Source organism: Pogona vitticeps, chromosome 5 (assembly GCF_051106095.1).
Source record: "Pogona vitticeps strain Pit_001003342236 chromosome 5, PviZW2.1, whole genome shotgun sequence".
In the NCBI taxonomy this organism is placed as follows: domain Eukaryota; kingdom Metazoa; phylum Chordata; class Lepidosauria; order Squamata; family Agamidae; genus Pogona; species Pogona vitticeps.
In genome coordinates, this window is record NC_135787.1 from 177,603,163 (window position 1) to 177,625,202 (window position 22,040).

The 22,040-nt window shown below is 40.2% G+C and overlaps 1 protein-coding gene across 2 annotated transcripts in view; it reads left to right on the forward strand.

Annotated features, from left to right (window-relative positions):
• IPO8 (importin 8) overlaps positions 1-22,040 on the forward strand; it is a 46,279-nt gene that overhangs the window by 18,484 nt on the left and 5,755 nt on the right. For both annotated transcript variants that reach the window (XM_020789044.3, XM_020789045.3), the window contains exons 10-22: positions 165-264; positions 1,803-1,879; positions 2,491-2,607; positions 3,819-3,908; positions 4,457-4,622; positions 6,411-6,571; positions 7,412-7,537; positions 7,726-7,792; positions 8,950-9,075; positions 11,022-11,119; positions 13,425-13,520; positions 14,647-14,867; positions 21,640-21,845. In XM_020789044.3, coding sequence (XP_020644703.3) covers positions 165-264; positions 1,803-1,879; positions 2,491-2,607; positions 3,819-3,908; positions 4,457-4,622; positions 6,411-6,571; positions 7,412-7,537; positions 7,726-7,792; positions 8,950-9,075; positions 11,022-11,119; positions 13,425-13,520; positions 14,647-14,867; positions 21,640-21,845 — 1,651 coding nt within the window. The remainder of the gene's footprint in view (positions 1-164; positions 265-1,802; positions 1,880-2,490; positions 2,608-3,818; positions 3,909-4,456; positions 4,623-6,410; positions 6,572-7,411; positions 7,538-7,725; positions 7,793-8,949; positions 9,076-11,021; positions 11,120-13,424; positions 13,521-14,646; positions 14,868-21,639; positions 21,846-22,040) is intronic.

Below are 22,040 nucleotides of genomic sequence, written 5' to 3' on the forward strand. Positions count from 1 at the left end.
TTTAAAAGTTAAAAACAGTAAGTATACATAGCAGTCTGTATTGTTGCAGGATACATTATGATTCTTTTTGTGGAAACTCACTTTGGCTTTCTAGAGGAAGTCATTAACATTGCAGTGCTTGCCCTTCTCCCATTAAATCATCACCTCTTTGCTCTTTTTATAAGACTTTATGTGAAGAAGTGATCTTCTCCCTGATGTGTTATAGAGATGAGGATGAGGAGCTTTGGCAAGAGGACCCATACGAGTACATCCGCATGAAATTCGGTAAATATTTGCATGCTCCACAAATGTAGCTGCTGTCATTGACTCACTGCAATTCTTCCCATGGATTGTAGATATTGCTGTACATTCAGATCAGGCTGCAAGTAGGTGTATTGGTTTGTTCGCACAAAAAAGATTGGACAAAAATTATAAACTGATTTAACTTTTTTTTGGCAATATAACGAAGAATGCTGAAATAGAAAAAGAGAGAGAGAGAGTCCTGGACTGCAGAATGGACATATTATTCTCCCATCCAGCTCGTTCTGTCCCTGTGCCACTGCTTCCTGAAACATGACCATGGGGGGGGGTGACAATTGAAAAAAGCAACATGGAAAGGAACAGTGCAGATTGACCATGCTACCTATTTCTGTTGGTGATTGGTCAATGGAGGATGATGACACATTTGTATTGTTTAATTTGGGGTCTGTAGTAACTTGAATACTGAATATTTAGTAAAAGATGGGGTGTAAAACAATTGGCTGATGTCCGGTTGAGACAGAAAACTATACAGTAAATCCTCCCCAGACGGCAGGAGCACTCTTTCTAGAAATTTTCTTGCACACTGTTCAAGAATAGGAAAGCAGTGTGTTCAGTGGAACTCTGGGGTACGTCTTCATAGAAGAAGAACTTATGTAGGAGATGGCATCCTGGATTGTTGCATGGCCTTTGGCACTACCTTTTTTATAAAAGGACTTTGTCAGAAATTTCTGGTGGGAATGCACTTGTGATAAATTATGATAAATTAAGTTATCTGTCAATGTCCATAACATCAGATTTTATCTAGGTTGAGTTATTTCCACAGTATACCCTGTTTTTAGATACAGTGGACCCTTGACAGACGGCTTGACTTACAGACTTTTTGAGTTACAGACTTCTCTGGCCGCAAAATTTAGGTTTGACTTGCAGACTGAGATTTGACTTACAGACCAGAAAAAAACCAAAATGGAACAAAAACGGCCTGTTACGGGATTGATCGGTTTTCAATGCACTGTAGGTCAATGGAGACTTGACTTACAGACTTTTTGACTTGAGAACCGCCTTCCAATACGGATTAAGTTCTCAAGTCAAGACGCCACTGTACTACACTCTCTTGAATGAGAATTGAACTGTGGTTTTACTTTACCTTCAGTGGCATAGGTGTTACGTATGTGTACATATCTGTTTCTCACACCGTTGATATTATATATAAAAGAGGGAATATGTGTGAGAGGCACATGGTGCAATTACTTTCCATGCCATTGTCAAACCATTGTTATGAGAAGTGGCATTAATCAATTCATCCAACATGTTCTTTCCTCATTTGTGTTACCAAAGCTTCCCAGAATACCATTATTTAGCAGTATTCTGTAGTTACAGAATAATGGAAGACAAAAGTCTTTGTGTTTACAGCCTTTGCCTTAAAGGACATTATTTAGCTGTATGGCAGAAATACACTTATTGTGTCCTTCATTCTCTCATTTTTAAAGTGATTTACAAAAATGTTCATGATCCCACAATAAAACACTATATTTTCTTTTCTTTTCCTTTTGAAATATTATAAGATGTGTTTGAAGATTATGCATCCCCTTCCACAGCTGCTCAGCTTCTTCTGTATACCGCAGCAAAAAAGAGAAAAGAGGTATTTCATTCTGATTTTGTCAACACATCAGGAGTTTTTTTTTTAAAGCAGACAAAAAGCTTTCTTCCTTTGTTCCCCAAAGACCACTGCCATCAGGGCAAACATTTTGTAATGTCTCCACAATCTGAGATTCTTCACAAATGTAGCATTGGAATTCAAAGCTTTCATAGTTAATTTAATTATGCTGTTTAATTCTTTAAAATAATAATACCTTATAGAAGAAATCAGGATAGTATCTAAAAAATTCATCAACACAGTTGCCATAGTCTACAAAGATAGGAGGCATTCACCTATAGTCAAATAATTTAGCTGGTTGTTCTTGGATTTACTAACTGACTTATTTTAATCTGACAAAGGCTTTTCAAGGCACATATTTCTTTATTTGATAACTAACATGAAATTGAAATCAAACAGACTTATAAATATGTGGACAATTCCTCTATTCCCAAAAGAGAATCCAAGTCCCAGAGTAACAATATAAGGAAAAACATATATATTATATATAAAGTGAGTAAGAAACAAAGTCATTATGTTCCATTTTTAATAGTAATAATTTCAATTTTCATAACTTTTTCAGTTTTAAATTTTTCAGGCTTTTTACCATTTTTTAGGTGTTACCAAAAATGATGGCATTTTGCTATCAGATCCTCACGGAGCCCAACATTGATCCTAGGAAGAAGGATGGGGCGTTACATGTGATAGGCTCTCTCGCAGATATTTTACTAAAGGTAAAATGGCTGAAGACAAGTATAACTTTATTTCAAAAAATGTTATGACCTGTGCTTCAAGACACACATAAAGCTGTAATATAAGAAGCTTGATAGTTTGTGTACAGGAGGAATTTGTTAATAATAATTCCGGAATTCCAACTGAAACATGTATTTTGATTTTTCCATTACATTTCCCCGTATCATCTATGTACAGAAGATGTTAGCTATAGAGTTCCAAAACTCGTGTTAATGTGTTCTGTTCCATTCTTTTGTGTTGTCTTTGTAAGCTGGTGTGCTTCACAAGAGTGCTCCAAATGAAATGTGGAAAGGAATCTGTGATTCGCTGTAGAAAGAATTCCCCGATGAAGTCAGGACATAAGCCTGCGGCAGTTCTTGAATGAAGGCTGGACAGGCATTTTGCAAATGCATCGCCATCCAGGTCTAACAAAAGGAGGGAATTAAGGGAGAGATCTCTTAACAACAGTAGACTAGGCAGGGGAAATGGTATTTTCTGGCCTTTATAAAAGCTCTCTGGTCAACTTTTGCCTACTGGTCTGAGCAAGGTGTTACTTAATTTCTGTCCTACCTCATGTTTGCTTCATCCCCCCCCCTTTTTTTTTTTAACTGGACAGAAGGTATTCTGGCAAGTTGATATTTCTTTACTGCACTTGCCATGTCAGGCTAATTTATGTACTGTATTATATTTGACCCATAACCTGTATTGAGTATGCTAAGCTACAATTTAGAGTGCTCCCAAAGGTATGTTTTAAGCATATTTTTGAGAAAGGCAAATGCTTTGGGTATTTTCTGTGGTAATCTGTCAAACAGGTGACAATTCTTGGGGCCATATTGTGATTGTACATTCCTGTAAAACCCTCAATAAATGCCTATAACAAATCCAGACTGGAGGGTAAACATACCTTACACACACACATTGCAGGCCTGCTTCTAGCAACACAGCTAGCTGTTAAAATGGCTTTACCAGATCCTGTTAAGAGTCTTATTTGTATTGGTGTTGTGGCAACATTTATCTATTTGGGCCGGAACAATGGAATAGATGAGATTTCTAGGCTTACAGGATGGTTTCTTTTTAACAGGCCAGTTTTGTTTCGTATTGATGCAATTTCTCCAGAGAAATTAACATTTTAAGACAGCACATAACAGCATTTGTGTTACTATGTATTGGAACGGAGAGTGACTTTTTTTGTGGTTGATGTTCACTCCTTCAGAAAGGCATTTTCAAGGATCAGATGGAGCTGATGCTACAGAATCACGTCTTCCCATTGTTTATGTCAAACATGGGGTATCTGAGAGCAAGAGTAAGTGACTTGCATGTTGTTGTGAGGTGACTTTTTAATGGCAACCAGGGAGTACATTGTAATGTATGTTCTAATACATTACATGAGCTTAGTTTAAGCTTGGCTGTTTGCATAAAGCTTCAGGGCAAAGTGCCCATATGGTGCTTGAGATACTGTTTCACAAGGTGTCTCATTTTGCTATGATCTTAGTTGTTTTCCTTACTGTTTTATCGCTGTTATTCAAAGGGGCACACTGGAGCCTTTCAGTGTTATTTTCCCTCCAGTCCCTTATGCTGCTTCTCAAAGTTCCCTCTGAAGGTCAAGAGACCATCTGGAACAGCAGAGTCCTAAGTGAAAGTGCCTCTGATGTGCCCATGTGTGCATCTTGGCCTGTGATCTTGTTTTTAAACGATGGGTATTCATTTGTGTGGATGTGTAATATTGTGCCGTGTCAGGGTTATTAGGGTGAATATAAATTTAATGAGCTGTGAAATGCGAGCAAACAACTTGATTCTATAAACAGTGACAGAATGCTAACACTTTCTGATTTGCTTTCTTCTTTTCTACAGTCCTGCTGGACACTTCATTCATTCAGCTCCTTGAAATTTCACAATGAACTCAACCTGAGGAATGCCGTTGAGCTGACAAAGAAGAGCTTGATTGAGGACAAAGAAATGCCTGTCAAAGTGGAAGCTGCCATAGCACTTCAGTCCTTAATAAGTCATCAGGAGCAAGGTTGGAGTTCACCTTCTCCAGCTTTTCCTTTGTTGTTGTTCTTGGCCAACTACCCTTTTGGATGTCAATATTTACACTCTTCACTACTTCTCCCTCCCCCCTGTTCTCTCCCTCACCCCACTTTTTCCCCTTTATCCTACTGCATTATGTTGTTTTAAAGCTCAGATTTGCTGTTGTTGCTTATCTTCCTTTTGCTCTCTGTAGAATATCCTTTACCTTAAAATTTACATTGTTCTGTCTTTTCTCAGTTTTAATAAATGCCTGAAAACCCATCTTAAGTTAATGTTTATGGAAGCTGGAGGTGAATCATTTGACCAGCTTTAATCTTTCTTTTATTTTGTTTCCTCCCTTGTTTGTATGTCATTGGAGTATAAACCTACCTTTCCGTAGGTTTTGATCCCTTTTATTTCCATGTAGCACTTAGTTTATAGGTGTTGAAAACATTTTTAAAATATTATGATTGTATTAAATTAGAATGAGCATAATACCCATTTTCTGGACTGTTCAGATCTGCAAAAATTGGATTTGAGTCACATGATTTCAGTTATATTACTAGAAGGCCTCCTTTGCCACCTCTTTTGAGTGCCTGCCTGCCCCCTGATCAGAACCTCACACTTTTGTTCCCTCTCTTTGTCTGGCTTAATCCCTTCCCTTCAGGAATAATAGTCCAAAATGCTCTATTTCCTTTGTTTGGCTTAATCCCTTCTCTTCAGCAATAGTGCCTCCTCATTATCCTTTCCTCACTTCTGTTTTCGAGTCTCTGCTTATAGTATTCTTCACACCCCCCCCAAAAAAAAACCAAAAATGGTTATCCATGTCGGTAATTGATAACAAATGAAAATACAAAATCCATAGGTGGGAAATAACTTCATGAGGGACAGCCACAATAGTATGCATCCTTTTGAGTTCTCTGGAAGTCCTTATTAAGCTAGGCAGAGTGGAAGGGAATCATGTGGAGGGAAGAAATGTGTAATTCTGAAAAAGTTGGGTAATCATGTTAATGCTATTGATGCAGAGTCCAAAATGCACTTATTTTGTGCTGCTGTTCAAGGCTGCATACTACTGTAAATTGTGAGTTTTCCCTTTGAGATCTGAGTGAGGACTATAAAAAAGGTGAAGTTCATAGCCCTTCTCTTTATAAAAACACAATCCAGCCATTTCTGCATATGTGTAAACTCTTCTACAAGAATCTACTATGTGTGTCTATTGTTCTTGAATATCTGTATCCCAAATACATGATACACAGTGGACATAACGGTGGCCCCACTGTAGTTGCATCGGTGGCCAAGGGCTGATTGTTACCATCTTGGTTATATGACCGGGCCACATGTTTTCAGCTTCTATAATTCATGTCCATATCTTTGACTTCTATTTAATCATGGGTTGAGTCTGAATCATGGACATAGGCCTGAAGGAGAAGTAAGGACTTCTGGAGATGTCAGGAAGGCTCTGATGACATGCTAAAACAAGGCAGTCCTCCTTGTCAGTTTCTGTGAAGATGGACCTGTGATGTAGATGTCTCTGTGAGGCTTCCCAAATAAGCTATTAATGTTTCCCTTTTTCTGCTTTCCGAGGCACCTTTCCCACTTGCACCAGCAAAGTGGTTGAAAAGAGGAAGCAGACAGATGTGTCGGCATATGGGTTGTTATTACCAAAGATAAATGTATTAGCCAGGGGGCATAATTGTAGTCACGAGATCCACACATGCAGACAAACCAGTGTAATGACACCTTTTATCTCTTAAAATGTCTTCTTTTCCCCTTCTGCTGTTCTTCTGTGTGTCTCTAGCAAAGGAATACATTAAGCCCTACATCAGGCCTGTGATGCAGGAGCTGCTGCTTGTTGTCCGGGAGACTGAGAATGACGACCTCACCAATGTCATCCAGAAGCTGATTTGCGAATATAGCCAGGAAGTAGCAACAATTGCTGTTGAAATGACACAGCATTTGGTAAGAGATGGCAGAACGCTGTAAGAGATGAAAACCTGTGATCCTGTTTCAGCTCCCGTTGGCTTTTTGTTTTTAACTGAGTGTTAAGGTATATTCAACTATCAGCTTTGCCATTTGAACATAATACATTTCATACTTTTTATTCATTCATTTTTATTTATTACATGTGCATCCTGCCTTTTCTCCAGTGAGCTCAAGGCAGCATAGCCGATTCTTCTCTTTCTGATTTTATCATTACAACAATTCTGTGAAGTAACTCAGGTTGGGAGAGTGTGACTCACCAAAGGTGAGTTTCATGGCCAAGTGTGATTTAAATCTAGGAGTCCTGACTCCTGATTTCAACACACTCGGCATTCCATCACACAGACTTTATTTTTCCTCTCATTTATCTTTTCTTTTCTAAAGAGGTTCTAATCAGCCTTGGGGAGTGCTTCCTATAAACCTCCAGAGCTTTTGCAGCCGTGCTTGCTTATATTTTCATTGGAATAATAATCCATTAAACTTTCCAAGATGTATTTCTGTTTTATTAATTGCACCATGCCCTGAGGTCTATTGATATGGGGAGGATTAGAAATAACTAACTAAATACTAATCTTAAAAACTGTTTAAACATTATAATTGGCCTTTGACTTCTCTTGGAAGACACATCTTGTATTTCCCACTTTACCTTTTAAATCTTTTACTTGCCTTTCGATCAACTGACTCTGATAGGGATAGACTGTAAACCCACTTCTTCTCCAACACAGGAACCACCAATCCACAGGGCCCCCCTTCTTGTCACTTTTTGCCTTCAGTCTGTTGGTCCACATCCAGAATCCATTTTGCATTTGATTTCTTTAGGCAGAGATATTTGGGAAAGTTCTTCAAAGTGAAGAGTATGAAGAAATGGAGGATAAAACGGTTATGGCCATGGGGATCCTGCACACAATTGACACAATCCTTACTGTTGTGCAGGACCACAAGGAAGTAAGTCACTTTAAAACCATTCAAGTCAACATTTATCTGCTGCAGCTTTTCAGCTACTCATAATTTGAAAAGCAGTATTTTAATTTAAGCTTTTTATGGAAACTGCTTGTTTAAGCAAAAATATGTGTTGATATATGTGTTGAAAATATGTGTTGAAACTTGATATAAATGATCTTTCTTTTTTCCAGATAACTCAACAGTTGGAGAACATTTGCTTACAGATCATTGGCCTTGTCTTACAAAAACATGTGATAGGTAACTTTCTTTAAAAAAAGCAAGCCTTCTAGAAAATGTTACTAGATTGTTTGCTTGAACTTTTGTATGGGAGAGGGAAGTCATTCTTAAACCTACTTTAATGTACAGTACAGTTCCTTGTTCATTACTTTACCATCTACTGCATGGATGGTGCTGTTTTGCAGAGTACTTGCTCATTGAGCAGGAGGTCCTAAATTCAATCTACAGTATCTCCAAAAGGGATTAGGAAAGAATTGTGCCTGAAATACAGGAGCATGGCTGCCAGTCATTGTTGACAGTACTAAGCTAGATAGCTTGGAAGGGCTTAGAGAAAGTAACCTTGTTTTGGCTACAAATCTCAGAATCTGAGATTCCTTTCTCAAGTTCTGCAGTGATGAATTGTGTCCCATCAAGTCAATTCTGACTTACGGTGATGCTTTTCAGGATTTTCTAGGTAGAGAGAACTCAGAAGTGGTTCTCCATTCCCTTCTTCTGGGGGCGTCCTGGGACTGTGCATCTTGCCCCAGGCCACTGGCTCTTTGGAGATACCAGCCTGTGTGACTATGTGAGGAACGGAACTCCCATCCTCTGGCTTTTCAGCCAGATACTTGACTCAGTTAGCTATCTAGCCAGCATAGAACAGGTTTTAGATAGCTATAAAAGGCTGGAGAATTTCAGTGATTGGCACGATGTACTGTAATATGTTTTGTCTCTCTGTCCCAGGCTGTTAGGGGCTTCCTTTCCCACTGAAGACTGCTCTGCCTGTCAGCTGGTTTCCTAACTGATCTAAATGATCTTTCCTTCCTTATTTCAATAAACTGTCAATGTCATATGCAAGATTTGTGGCAGCTTTATGGAGTCCTAACAAAAGCTGTTTTATCCCAACATTTATTTTTTCTATGTATGTACCAAACTGAATTTTTTTCAATTTAACCTCTGAATCATATCTGCGGAATGCTGCTAAGTTCATTCTCGTGCCCACATGTGTCCTTCACAAGTTTGCTCTCAGAATGCCACTAAGAAACGTTTACAAAACAAAAATGACAGTCAGAATTGGGGTGCAAATGATCAAGCATAGTAAGTGTGGGTGTTTGGGTCTCTGTAGTTTGGTTGGGATTTGCGAACCTTCGTTTCTAGATCAGACCAGATCTGTATGTGCATTCTTCTGTTCCTTCCAGAGTTTTATGAAGAAATCCTTTCTCTGGCATACAGCTTGACGTGCCATCTTATCTCCCCACAAATGTGGCAGCTTCTGGGTGTCTTGTATGAAGTGTTTCAGCAGGATTGTTTTGAGTACTTTGCAGGTAATGAGTGCTTCAGTATAATCTGTAAGGGGACTGATAAATGTTATATTAACCCAAGAGACTAAAGCAACAGAAGCAAGTGAACCACCTCACTGAAGAAAAATGTTGGTTAGTATTGGTTCAGAAAGCTGTGACAGAAATATATCAGTTGTAAATATGTCTCAGTTCAGTGAAGAGAAGCGTCTCTCTCTCACCCATGCCTCAATATTATATATTCAGGATTGAATGTCCACTGGAAAGCCCTGTGCGCACTTCAAAAACAAATAGTGAATAATGCTGAGGCAAACAAGTTTTTAGACTTATATAGACTGTGAACACTGAGTAAAAATGCCTGATTTCTCTGACTTTGCAGGCATTTACTTGGTCCTCTGTTGTTGTTGTTTAGTCGTTTAGTTGTGTCCGACTCTTTGTGACCCCATGGACGTCAGGCCCTCCTGTCTTCCACTGCCTCCTGGAGTTGGGTCAAATTCATGTTGGTAGCTTCAATGACACTGTCCAACCATCTCATCCTCTGTTGTCCCCTTCTCCTCTTGCCTTCACTCTTTCCTAAGTGTAGTTCTCTAGTCATGGGGAAAAGCAAAAAGATCCGTGTATTTATTAATTGCATACCTATCCTGCGTCTTCCCCAGTCAGTTCAATAAAGCATAGATGCTCTTGTTTCTCCAGATTCTCCTCCCTAGATGAAAGACTGTGCCTAGTCAGAATCATGCAGTGAGTTTCATGGCTCTGTGTGGCTTTGGACTCGGGTATCCTGAGTCCTAGTCCAACTCTCTAGTCACTGGATTGTATGGCTCTGTTGTGATCCTGAACCCTGACCAACTGGAGCTCTTTATTCAATTTCTTATCTGTCTTCAGATGTTGCCCCACACTTCTAGTATGTCTTTGCCCAGTAGAGCAGAGAGAACAGAGAAAGAAGAGAAGACTAGAGACGGGGAGAAGAGGGGGAAAACATACATAGGATACCAGCATGCAGTGCTATAAGATTCAGGGGAGAGGTTTTGAGGAGTGATTTGAAAGAAGAAGAGGGGGGGTTGAACAGAGGCTTCTGGGAGGCAGTTCAAGGCATAAGGGCCAGCAAAGGAGAAAGCATAGAGTCTTTTGAGGGAACTGTGGTTCTCAAGGAACTGAATTCTACACACAGTAGCACATTCTGCTCCCTCATATACAAAAATGTGTACATTTGAAAGCCTGGGTGTACAGGCAGTTTTGTTTCCTGCTTCAAGCTTTTAGCAGGTTTGGACAGATAAGCCTTCTCTCTCTGGTGGGCTCATGCACAGGAAAAACTGCTTAGATGCAGAGAGCCAGTTAAAGAGCATCCACAAACTTCATGTATTGTTCATCTCTCTTGCTAAAAACATCAGAAAACCAAATAAATTAAGCTTCAGTATACACATATACAGCATTACTGTGCCAGTGGTACTCTTGTTTCCCTGGAGAACTCTACCCAGCAGGGGCAGATGAAGGGATCATAAGAACAGGTGCTCAGTTCTCATAAAACATAGAATACCTTTTAATAAGTTAGCTCTGTCTCATTCAGATCTTGCTTTACCATTTATTTCCCTTTTTTAAAAAAATGTATGGGCTCAGGGAGATGAGCATTCAAGTCTCTGTTGAAATGTAAAGATTACTGAAATGGTACAGCAACTCACTAGGTGTGACTGCCTCGTGAGGTGGATGTGTAGGTAAAACAGGGTAATGTTTCGTGCGCTTTCCTGAGATCCTTGAAGGAATGCCCAGATTCAAATTTAATAAATATTTTCATGGGCTGGGTTTAAAAAAAAATAAAAATCTACGTTTATTGTCTGGCTTTGAGAAGTGTATTCTACAAGAGGAATGTGTCAGAACTACAGGTAATTTTAGGACATGGTTTAAAAGAAAGCAACAAGGCTGAAATTCTAAATTTCCTTTTGTTTTAAAAGATAACAATTTTCCCTCTCTCTGTCTAGATATGATGCCTCTGTTGCACAACTATGTCACGGTTGACACCGATACTTTATTGGCAAATCCCAAAAACTTGGAAATAATTTACACTATGTGTAAAAAGGTAAGCTTAACAGTTGTTTGTACATTTACAAGGATCCAAAGTGAATGTGAAAATGTAATGAAAATATACGAGTAGATGTGCCTGAAGGCCAGAGCTGGTCATGTTTAGCTTTGCTTTCGGCATGTGTTCGATCTTGCCAAACCTCTCTAGCACCACTATATCTCTATGTGCACATCTTTGTGTTAACAGACACATGGATGTATATTTAAAAAAACAACTTTCCTCTTTTCAGCCAAACTCCTAACTTCAGTAACTGAAGGTTTGTAGCTCCCAGTTGCTCTTTGAAAGACATAGGAGAGGGCACTTACACACATCCGTTTGTATCCACTGGCTCAGAGAGGAAGGAATTCTTTTTTAGCAGGCTCTGCTTCATACTTTCATAACTCCCTCTTGGTTCCTTTCCTGTATTGACACCCTGCACATCTACATGCAAGACATCCACTCGACGAATGCAGGAAGTCTCATATATGACTATATATATATATACCCCTTGCTCATATTTTATTTATTTTTATTTATTATTAGATTTTTATCCCGCACCTTCTAGACAAAGTCTACTCAGGGCGGCTTACATAAAATCATTCATAAGACAATATACATATACTATTAAAACAACAATTTAAATTAACAAGGTTAACATTGGTCAAGATGGGAAGAAATAAAGAAAACTAAGTAAAAATAAAAATACAATATTGTTAGGAGGGAAGGCCTGCTAAAAGAGCCAGGTCTTTAATTGGCTCTTTGCTGACATTAAAGACCCAACTCTGTCCGAAGGGGAAAGGAAGTTCCTTCATCACATACTTCCAAACCATGGCAACTACTGTCTTAGACGGCAGGTATATGAATGTCCCTAAACATCTACGGCTATTACACTGTAATTTAATCTTGCAGAGTTTTATATATATATATATGAGACTTCATACATGCAAGAATAAATTAGCAGAGTTGTTTGCCTTCTATATTTATGAGTTTCTTTGCTTTTTACAGTGTCAGGTGAGTACTGTTTACCTTAAAGATGGTTCACTGTTAGCTACTTTTCCTTTTTTTGTCGTCTCTGTCTATTCATACTAATGGGTCTGCACCTGCCCATAGGCACTCCTTTTTTTTTTTAAGAGAACTACCATGTTTCCCCGAAAACAAGACAGGGGCTTATATTAATTTTTGCTCCAAAAACGCATTAGGGGGATGTTTTATTTTTTTCATGTACAACAATCTACATTGATTCAAATACAGTCATGTCATCTTCTTCTGGTTGCTGCACAATGGTGGAGGGTGGTGTTTCACTTAACTGGGGCTTGTTTTTGGGGTAGGGCTGATATTACAAGCATCCTGAAAATTCATACTAGGGCTTATTTTCAGATGAGGTCTTATTTTCGGGGAAAACAGAGTAAGCCTCAGAAGAGAGAGGAATGTCTTTCTCATTTTGGTGTGAGGAAATATCCAAGAATGGTTAATTCCCATAAAACCCAGGAAAGTGGTGATCATTTAGTGCAGATTTTTGTCTTGGTTGGGCACTGCAGCAGCTGTGCTATACCTGGTTCTTCTGTGCCCAGGACACAGGAATTCCACTGCTTCTTTTCCTGTTTTCTTCTCTGCCTTTGTTTGCTTAACCTTCTCCCAATTCATATCCTCTCTTCAAATTCTAAAATATTTCTATGTTCTTTGTTTTTTGTGCTCTTTTTTCCTGTTTTTAATCCCCATTTCTTCTTTATTGCTCTTCTGCTAACCATGGCTTTGATGGGTTAGCTGTTTTCTAAGAATGCAGACAAAGAAAAAGCAGATCATAAAACAGAGTTCCAGAAACAAAAAGTAGATTTCTCTAGCTACTATAGGGGGGACTCCTGCTTCATCCTCATTGTTGGTTTTCATGTAGCAGGGGACTGGTTGGATGCCACATTCTTCTGTGCCCTGTACATGCCAGCTGTAGTTGCCATAAGAGCTTTTCGGATGAAAACTGAAGCATCTGTAGAGATCAAGTGATGAGCCAACCCTTCTAGTCCCATAACCAAGGCAGAAGACAGATTATATTTTTATCATCAGATGTCTAAACACTGCCTCATCAGGTGCAATAGAACCATGAACCATCTTGTATTTTTAATTTAGTTATTTTGCAGGTCGTCTAGATTTAAGTCACACTGTATTGTAAAATGTCTTGTCAAATATTATGTAAACTCTTCCAAATAGCTTCCAGTTACTATATTGTGCCTTGGAGTGTGTTTTATGTCTTCTGTTTAAATCTTCCCAAGAAGCATTGTCCACCTTGGCAAAAACTGCTGTCTAAATTTGCCCATGGTTTTATTGCTAGGTATTAACTGGTGATGCAGGTGAAGATGCTGAGTGTCATGCAGCCAAGCTCTTAGAGGTCATTATTCTACAATGCAAAGGGAGAGGTATTGACCAGGTAATATCATGCATGCCGCTTTTTTTTTTTACTTTCATCAGCACCTGTTGTCTTCTGGTAGTGAAGCTTTGTTAAAAAAGTCAAGATGACTGGTATTTGAGCTGTACAGGTGTTGTCACCCTCGATGCAGAAGATAAATTAGAGGTCCTTCCTAGACTGGACATCATTCTCTTTGCTTACACATCAGATATTCATGTACTCACCCTTTGGTACCAAAAAAGTGCACCAGCTATGCATGAGAAAGGCATCAGGCTTGGGGTAACCCCAAGGTTTTCATGTGCTCCTAAATTTATGGAAGATGTGGAGCCTTAGTGGTTCATACTATTGATAGAAAGAAGATGGAGAATGACAACAGGAGAAGATAGGGCTGAAACTGAGTGACTGGAAAAGATGGAGGAAGACAAAGATGTGAAAAATGTAGATAGAATAATCTCCATATCTAGATAAGTCATTTCATACTTCAGACTGTAAATACTGTTTTTTAGATAATGCAGCTTGTTTATCCTGTTGTGTTTTTGGAGAGGAAAGTTGAGTCGTGGCAGCTGGACTTCTTTCTCATTAGGCTGAAACATTTTGCTACTTGATTTAGGAGGTTAAAATCTTAATGTAACCTGCAATTCCAACTTCAGTCACGTAGTGGTAGAATTTCCTAACCGTCAAGAGTAGAAGCTGTTGTCAGGCTTCAGGTATTTATTTCTCCAGAGAGCCTCTAGGCAATTTGAAGTGATGTTTCCCTTTGTGGGACCTCTGAACTCTTCAGTCTTCAAAGAAGGAGTGATTAAGAGAACAAAAGAGAAGGAGAGAGAGAAGGTCCTGCTGCCTCCTAACAAGGGGAGTGAGCTGAGGAAAAGGCTGAATGAGCAGCAGGATAGAGGAGGGGAGATTATGGATGGGGTGGGAGTCTAAAGAGTGTTTTGTGATTCATGTGAAGCTAGGTACTTCTGGCTTGATAATATAATTGTGCCTTCAGGCTCATGTCTGGAATTGTACTGGCAGGTTCTAAAGAAGAAGAATTGTATAAGTGAATGCTTTTTGAAGCCTAAACGTTTATCTGCAGGTTTCTTTTTTCCCTTTCCCCCTTGTTTTTCCTCCCTACGTCTCATATTTTTCTGGTTTCTGTCCCTAGTGCATTCCACTCTTTGTAGAAGCTGTTTTAGAGCGTTTAACACGTGGGGTTAAAACCAGCGAGCTCCGGACGATGTGTCTCCAGGTTGCCATAGCTGCCCTTTACTACAACCCCGAGCTCCTTCTGCACAGTTTAGAGAATATCCGATTTCCTCACAATCCAGAGCCCATCACTGCACAATTTATAAATCAGTGGATGAATGATACGGATTGTTTTCTTGGGTAGGTGTTCAATGATTTTTTAAAGCTTTACACATTTCTTGAAAGTGAGTTTTTGGCTTCCTTTGGGTAGCAGTGAAATGGGCTGGGATGAAGTCAAAGTAATGGTAGGGAACAATATATCTTGTCTTGTTTTCCCCTGCTTTTTATTTCCTAGCAAAGAACAAAACATGTTTAGTTATGTTTTATAAAAGCACATAGTATATTTCCTTCCAGCCATGTTTACACATTTGCCTGAAAGTTTCACACTGTTACCTTCAAGTCCCCAAATTTTCTGTTTTGGGGGGAAAAACCTTTTACTATCTTGCTCTTCAAAATGTTATTTGTCTGTTTCTGAAATATTTGTACCCTAGTTTTCAGAGAAAATAAATTCAAAAAACAGCTTAATTAAGATATGTATGAGGATGCAGTTATAATTTGGCAGGGTTTGGAAGAATTACATTTTTGACTACAGCGCCCATACTGGCTGGGGAATACTGAGAACTGCTGTCCAAAAACTGATCTTACTGAGTTTTGTAATTTTGGTATGTTGGGTGTGTACAGGGGAGTCATTACAGTTCGTGCCACTGTCCAGGTTCTAGGGTTTTTGGTCCAAAGGGAGGAGGCAGAAAGAACCGCAGAGCAACACAGGACCTGGTTGATGATAAAAGATCCCAAACAGTATAGTGGTGCCTTGAGTTATGAACTGCATCTGTTCCAGAAGATGGTCGTAACTCAAATTGGTTGTAACTCGAAGCACCATTTCCCATAGAAATGCATTGAAATGCGATTAATCCGTTCCAGCCGTTTTTTGGTTGTATCTCAAGGTGCCGGTTGCAAGTCAAAGCATTAGTTCCCATAGGAACTACAGTGGACCCTCTACTTATGGAATTAATCCGTATTGGAACGGTGGCTGCAAGTCGAAAAGTCTGTAGGTTGAATCTCCATTGACCTACAATGCATTGAAAACCGATTAATCCCATAAGTGGCAGTTTTTATTCTATTTTTGTTCCATTTTGGTTTTTTTCTGGTCTGTAAGTCGATTCTCTGGCTGCAAGTAGAATCTAAATTTTGCGGCCAGAGAAGTCTGTAACTCAAAAAGTCTAAGTCGAGCCGTCTGTAGGTCGAGGGTCCACTGTACTGTAATGCAAAAGTGGTTAATCCGTCCACTAGGGAGAGACTTCTCTTTTTTTTAACCAAAGATGATTTAGGTTGAAAAAAGGGCAGGGAAGGAGGGAGAGAACAGTGGGGAAAAAAGGAAAGAAAGAAGGTCATCACTGGCGTACACAGACCCCTCAGAGAAAGGTTTGTGCTTTTAGGCACAAAAAGAGAGAGCACAGAGAAGCCAAAGGGGGAGAGTTTGGAGTCTAAAACACCTTTTAAATGAAACACCTTTTAAAACAAAAGAGAGATTCCCCCCCACACACTAAAAAACACACTGCAAGAGCCATCAAAGCACAGAAACATACCCCCCCCGAATCAAACAAACCCATTCCATCAGGGACTAAAAACACACTGCAAGACCCATCACAGCATAGAAACATAACCCAAACCCATGCTGCAAAACCCACCCAGAACAGGCAGTTTTTAAAAAGCAAAAAACAATACTTTTGCTTTGACTTGCAACCGGAGCTTTGAGTTACGACTAGAGAAAAGGCGGGGAAATTTGAACTGCTAACTGTTGGTCGGCGAAGAGACTGCTTCTTTGTAGGTCTTTTGCCCCAGCGGTTAGAAAGGCTGGCTATGTGTCGGCAGGTGTGGTTTTTTTGCTTTGTTTTTCAGCCTCATCGCGTTCCGATGGGACTGGCTGTGGGTTTTTGTGTGTGTGTGTTTGGTGATTTTTTTCCTGCTGGAAGGGATTAATCCCGTTCCAGTGTATTCCTCTGGAAAATGATGCTTCGACTTACAATCATTTCGGGTTAGATCCATATTCTGGAATGGATTATGATCGTAAGTCGAGGCACCACTATATTTTCTTTATTCTCCTTCTCCTGCAGTTATTTTCCTTATGAAAGAACGAAATAGCGGGAGGTAAATCCACTCCTGCAGTTGAAAGCCCTTTTCCTGGAGTGAGTTCAGGGGCTGAACCTTGATAGACACCCCCCAAAGTAATTTCTTTGCCTCATAGTATTTAAATTGAGCTATCTTAACAGCAAGGAGTATTGGATCATACTTGCAGATGCAACCTGAAATCCTGTTGCTTAGTGTGGTAAGTTGCACTGGAGTAGACCCACTGAATCATTAAGAATTTGGTGAGTCAATTCTATAAGTTCCATTGATTCAGATGGGCCTACTCTTATTTGTGACCTACTTGTCCCATTGAATCAATGGAATTGACAGAGAAGTTGACTCACCAAATCCCTGTTGATTCAATGGGCCTACTCTAATGTGACTTACTATGCTAAGCAACAGGATTTCAGCTATAGTATTGCCAACTTTTATTGTAATTAGAAATGCTTTTCTGTGGACGATTATTGTAAACATCAGACCATAGTCCTTCAAGGCTGTTGTCTAAGACGAAGTATTTCATGAGAAAAAGAAACCCTGAATTACTGTGGCAGCCCTGACGTATTGTAGTATCTGCTCCAGTGTTGGAGTTGGTGTTACGTAACTGCGGAGCATTACAATGTCTCATAAATGTAGTTTTAACATGACATTTACTGCTCTGGTGTGTCATAAAGTGGCTTTATTACAGTCTGTGGTTGGGAAGAAATATCCAGCTTTTCCAAGGTGCCTCAGCATAAACTTTTAATAAGAATCTAAGAATGAAAATCCTTTCTTCTTGCTGTGCTGGTTAGCAAAATAAAAATAAAGGATACTGGGCAAAGGTTTCAGCTTTCTTTCCATGTGGACCTCCTCCGCTTTGGGCTGATAATTTGCAGCATTTCTCATTATTCAGAGGAGTCGGAGGCTAAGGGCCCCGTTTTGCCATTGTGTTCAGAATCCTGTCAAGAAGATCAGAAACGTGTATATAAAGTTGGGATTCTCTGGATTTCAACAAATCTCTTTTTGTCCATGTAGAGAAGCTGATTTATGTGTTTTACCTGTGAGTTGAAACCCCAGAACCAGTCAGCAAATGCATGGAATTGTGAATGCTGGCCCTTTCAATATTTCGTCATGTATCTTCTAATGATCAAGGAAAAGAATCTACAGTAAGATAACCCAAGCAGTCCCTTCCTAGATAGACCAGCTTGTTTCACCGTGTAAATGAGGGATGATCAAACTGTTGTCCTCCAGATGTTGTTCAGCTATAATTCCCTGGCATTGTCAGAACTGTCCATCTTGGCTAGGACTGATGAGAGTTATAGTTCAGCAGCATCTAGAGCACAGCACTTTGCCTTTTCCAGCTGTAAGTAAAGGTCGCATCAGTTTTAGCTTTGCATTTTCAATTGCTTGAGCGAGTATACAGTGGTGCCTCGCTTAACGAGCGCCTCGCTGAGCGATGAAATCGCTTAACGAGGCGCTCTGGGCCATCGCTGGAGCATTCGCTCAGCGATGGCCCCTATGGGGATTTTTCGCTTTGCGATATTCGCTAAGCGTTTCGCTTAGCGAATATCGCATAACGAAGCTCGGAGAACAGCTGATCGGCGGTTCCAAAATGGCCGCCGGAAGGTCCGCGCCGCATTTTCGCGCCCTGCCCTCGCTTACCGAGGGCGCGAAAATGGCGGCGCTATGGGACAACATCGCTTAACGGTGAGTTTTAAAGCCATAGGAACGCATTGAACGAAGTTCAATGCGTTTCTATGGCTTTTTTATTCCCGTTTAGCGATGTTTTCGCATAGCGAAGGTTAATCCGGAACGGATTAACCTCGCTATGCGAGGCACCACTGTACTTGATGAACAAACTATCACTGTTCTCTGCTTAGGTCAATTGAATAAATAACTCTTCCCATGTACGTATTAAAATGTGGATCTTTTTTATTCATACCATATGCCCCATCTGGCTTTCTTTCCTTCTTTTCTTTATTCATATTAGGGTGTTGCACAATGTAAAAATATGGACATTTAATGAAATATAATTAAAATAAAAAACAAATGAAAATGTTATGATAATTAGATAGTTTTTGGCATTTTAGTGCAGGAACTTTACCCCAGTTCTTGCACTGCCTTAGCAAGTGGTTGTTGAAGACGGTGCATAGGCTGAACCCTTCCTCTCACATAGTTGCCTTGAGTGATTCCTTTTTGCCACAGGAACTGGTTATAGGGAAGTGGTCTTGGAGTGACAACCATGGTGGTGAGATAGCCGTCGCTTCCCTATGGAGCATCTGCTTTGCCCGGTGAAGGTTACAGGTTCAGTCCCTAGAGTAGACTCTGCTGGGCTAGAAATCCTGCTGTCAGCATAGCCAGTGGAGAATTCCCAGGGTTGTCATCCAAAATAGTAACTTTTTCAAACCTAAGGTGTAAATCAGCGTCCCCTTTAAAACATTACGAGAAGCCACAGTCACTTCCAAATTTTCTAGGGCGCTAGAGAGCTCTTCAGCATTCCTTCTTTTGTCCATCTTCTACCTCACTTCAGTTTTTTCGGGTCATCTCTGAACAAGAGTCTTCCTGAAATACTGAGAGCAACTGGGGACATGGCTGAGCTGTGCCACACTCTTTCAAGCCTGGCAAGCTTTGGCCTCATTTCTTGCTCGCTTTTAAGCTTCCTTGGTTGCTTTTCTGTGATCTGCCTCTCAATAAAAATCCATTTTGACTTATCCTTCCTATTCTCAAATATGTATTTTTCTTCTCTCACGCAGAATCCTCTTGTGAGTTCCTTGAAAGAGCTGAATTATACTTTTTTAAAAAGATGTGCAGGTTCTTCCTCTTTAGAGTAACTTGTACCATTAATTTACTGAGGAGGCACTATTTTGAATACTAATAAACCTTTTCAGTCAAGGCAGGTTCCCTGAACTTTGATTCTGTCGTTCTTCCTTCTTTTCTCCTGCCTTCCTATTCGCTCCCATGTGCTCGAACCTTTCTGTTAATTTGTGTTCTGTCAGAGCTCTTCTTCCACCCAATTCAGATTAATATTTCTGTCAGAATGATAGTTGGCCCCACATCATTGTAATTTGCTGGGGGCAGGACATCTGTCTCATTAGTACCTAATTGTGTTTGTTTAGCAACAGACTCCTTGCACTTTATAATCTCTGGAAAATAAAAAATAGCTCAAAAAAAAAACCTGGAAAAAACTAGTTGTGAAACTTAATAAGATTCTAATTTAACCTTTCTGCTTCCAGCACCAGCTCTAAAATCTGTTCCATAGTATTTCCATTTTTGAGCAGAATATGAATTACAGTTTTAGAGCACTGTACTTTGTGTCTCTTCCCATGCACAGTCTTCTTGGGTTTAAAATAAAATAATTTAAAAGGACTTTGAATAACCTCCTTAGCACTACTGAAAAGTACTTACAAGAGTCACTTCGGCTTTTAAATTTCCCTTTGTCGACTGAACATTTCAGTTTCGCCTTTGAACAGTTTCCAAATCTAAGATCCAAAAGAAAAACTGACTGAATTTTGTGACTACAGTCATCAGTATCATGGCCCCTGCACCTGAATACAGGTCTCTGTCTCTGCGGAGTAGGCTGATTAAAGGGTGGCAGTTATCCTCACTGTAACAGTTTTCCAAAGTGTGGCACTTTGCCTTTTCCCTAGAGCAGAGGTCGTCAACCCCCAGTCCATGACCCGGTGCCGGTCTGTGGCCTAAGCCGGACCGGGCCATGGAGACAGACCTCCCACCCACCCCACATGCACTCCCCTCCCCACAGCTGCTTTGCACACGCATGCCAGCGTGAGCGTTCCCCCATCCCTGCACACGAGCACACCTGCACCTGCACAAAGGGGTGGGTGTGCAGGCATTGGTGGGGGCATGCAGGCACGCATGCGCAAAGGGGTGGGGAAGCACTCACACCGGCACTGGCATGTGTGCGCTCCCCCACCACTTCGTGCATGCACCTGAGAGTGTACGTGCATGCGCTGAGGAGCCCGTGTGCAAGCGCACCCTGCCTTCCTCAGATGCTCAGCTGGTGTGAGGTCCCAAAAAGATTGGGGACCACTGCCCTAGAGGGTTGCATTGCTGCTGAAGACTGAAGCAGATGGAACTTGGAACAAAGTTCTCCAGGCTGATCTTTAAGAAGAAGGAAGTACATGTGATATTTTCCCTTGATTCTTCCATTAGGGTTTTTAAAATTATTTATTTACATCTATGTTTCTGCCAAAAATTGGTGGTGGAGACAGCTAAAAGTAACAATAAAAAAGAAAACAAAGATCTTCCTTTTTAGGCTGGCTTTCAGTGTGTCTAGGGAATGTTCTATTTTTGAGATTTAGATATTTTAAAATGTTTTTAAACTGTTTTGAAAGTGGTCTTTAATCTTGACCAATGTTTAATTGTTCTTAAATATCTAGTTTTGTGTGGTATTTTTAAATTGTTATTGTATGATTTTGATTGTTGTGAGCTTCCTTGGGTTCCCTATGGGAAGAAAGGTGGCATATAATTAAATTAAATGAAGCCTTGATTAAAAACAAATAATTCAGAAACTCAACAGTCAGCTATATTACAATCACAAGACTTTCAGTGGTCCCCAACCTTGGGCCTCCAGATGTTCTTGGAGCAGAACTCCCAGAAGCTTTCGCCACCACCTGTGCTGGCCAGAGTTTCTGGGAGTTGAAGTCCAAGAACATCTGGAGGCCCAATGTTGGGGATCATTGATTAGACAAGAGAGCAAGTACCCAACCACTTAATCTCCTTTAAACAGCAAGCCAGTTTGGCATGCCTGTAACTGAGTTTGTGCTAACGTGTGTGTGTGGTTTTCCCCCAGCCTTCATGACAGGAAGATGTGCATCATCGGACTAAGCATCCTGATGGGATTGCCAAACCGACCTCCTGCAGTGGACGCAGTCGCTGCACAGATTGTACCATCAATTCTTCTCCTGTTCTTGGGCCTGAAACAAGTGTCTGCCACCCGGCAGCATACTGAACATGAGGAGCATGGAAAAGCTGAGAAAAACGATGCAGAAGATAATGGTACCAAAAGATATCATTTGCACATTCTGATAGCAATAGATGCTATGTAGGGAAGGGGAAGATGATGACCACAGCTGCACTGTTAATCTCTGAGCTACTGTTTCAAGTATTTCTTGCTAACAAAATGCCTTTCATAATGTGTTTTACCTTGCGAGTAGGGAGAATATTTTGTATCTTTCAAGAACTCTTGAAGAA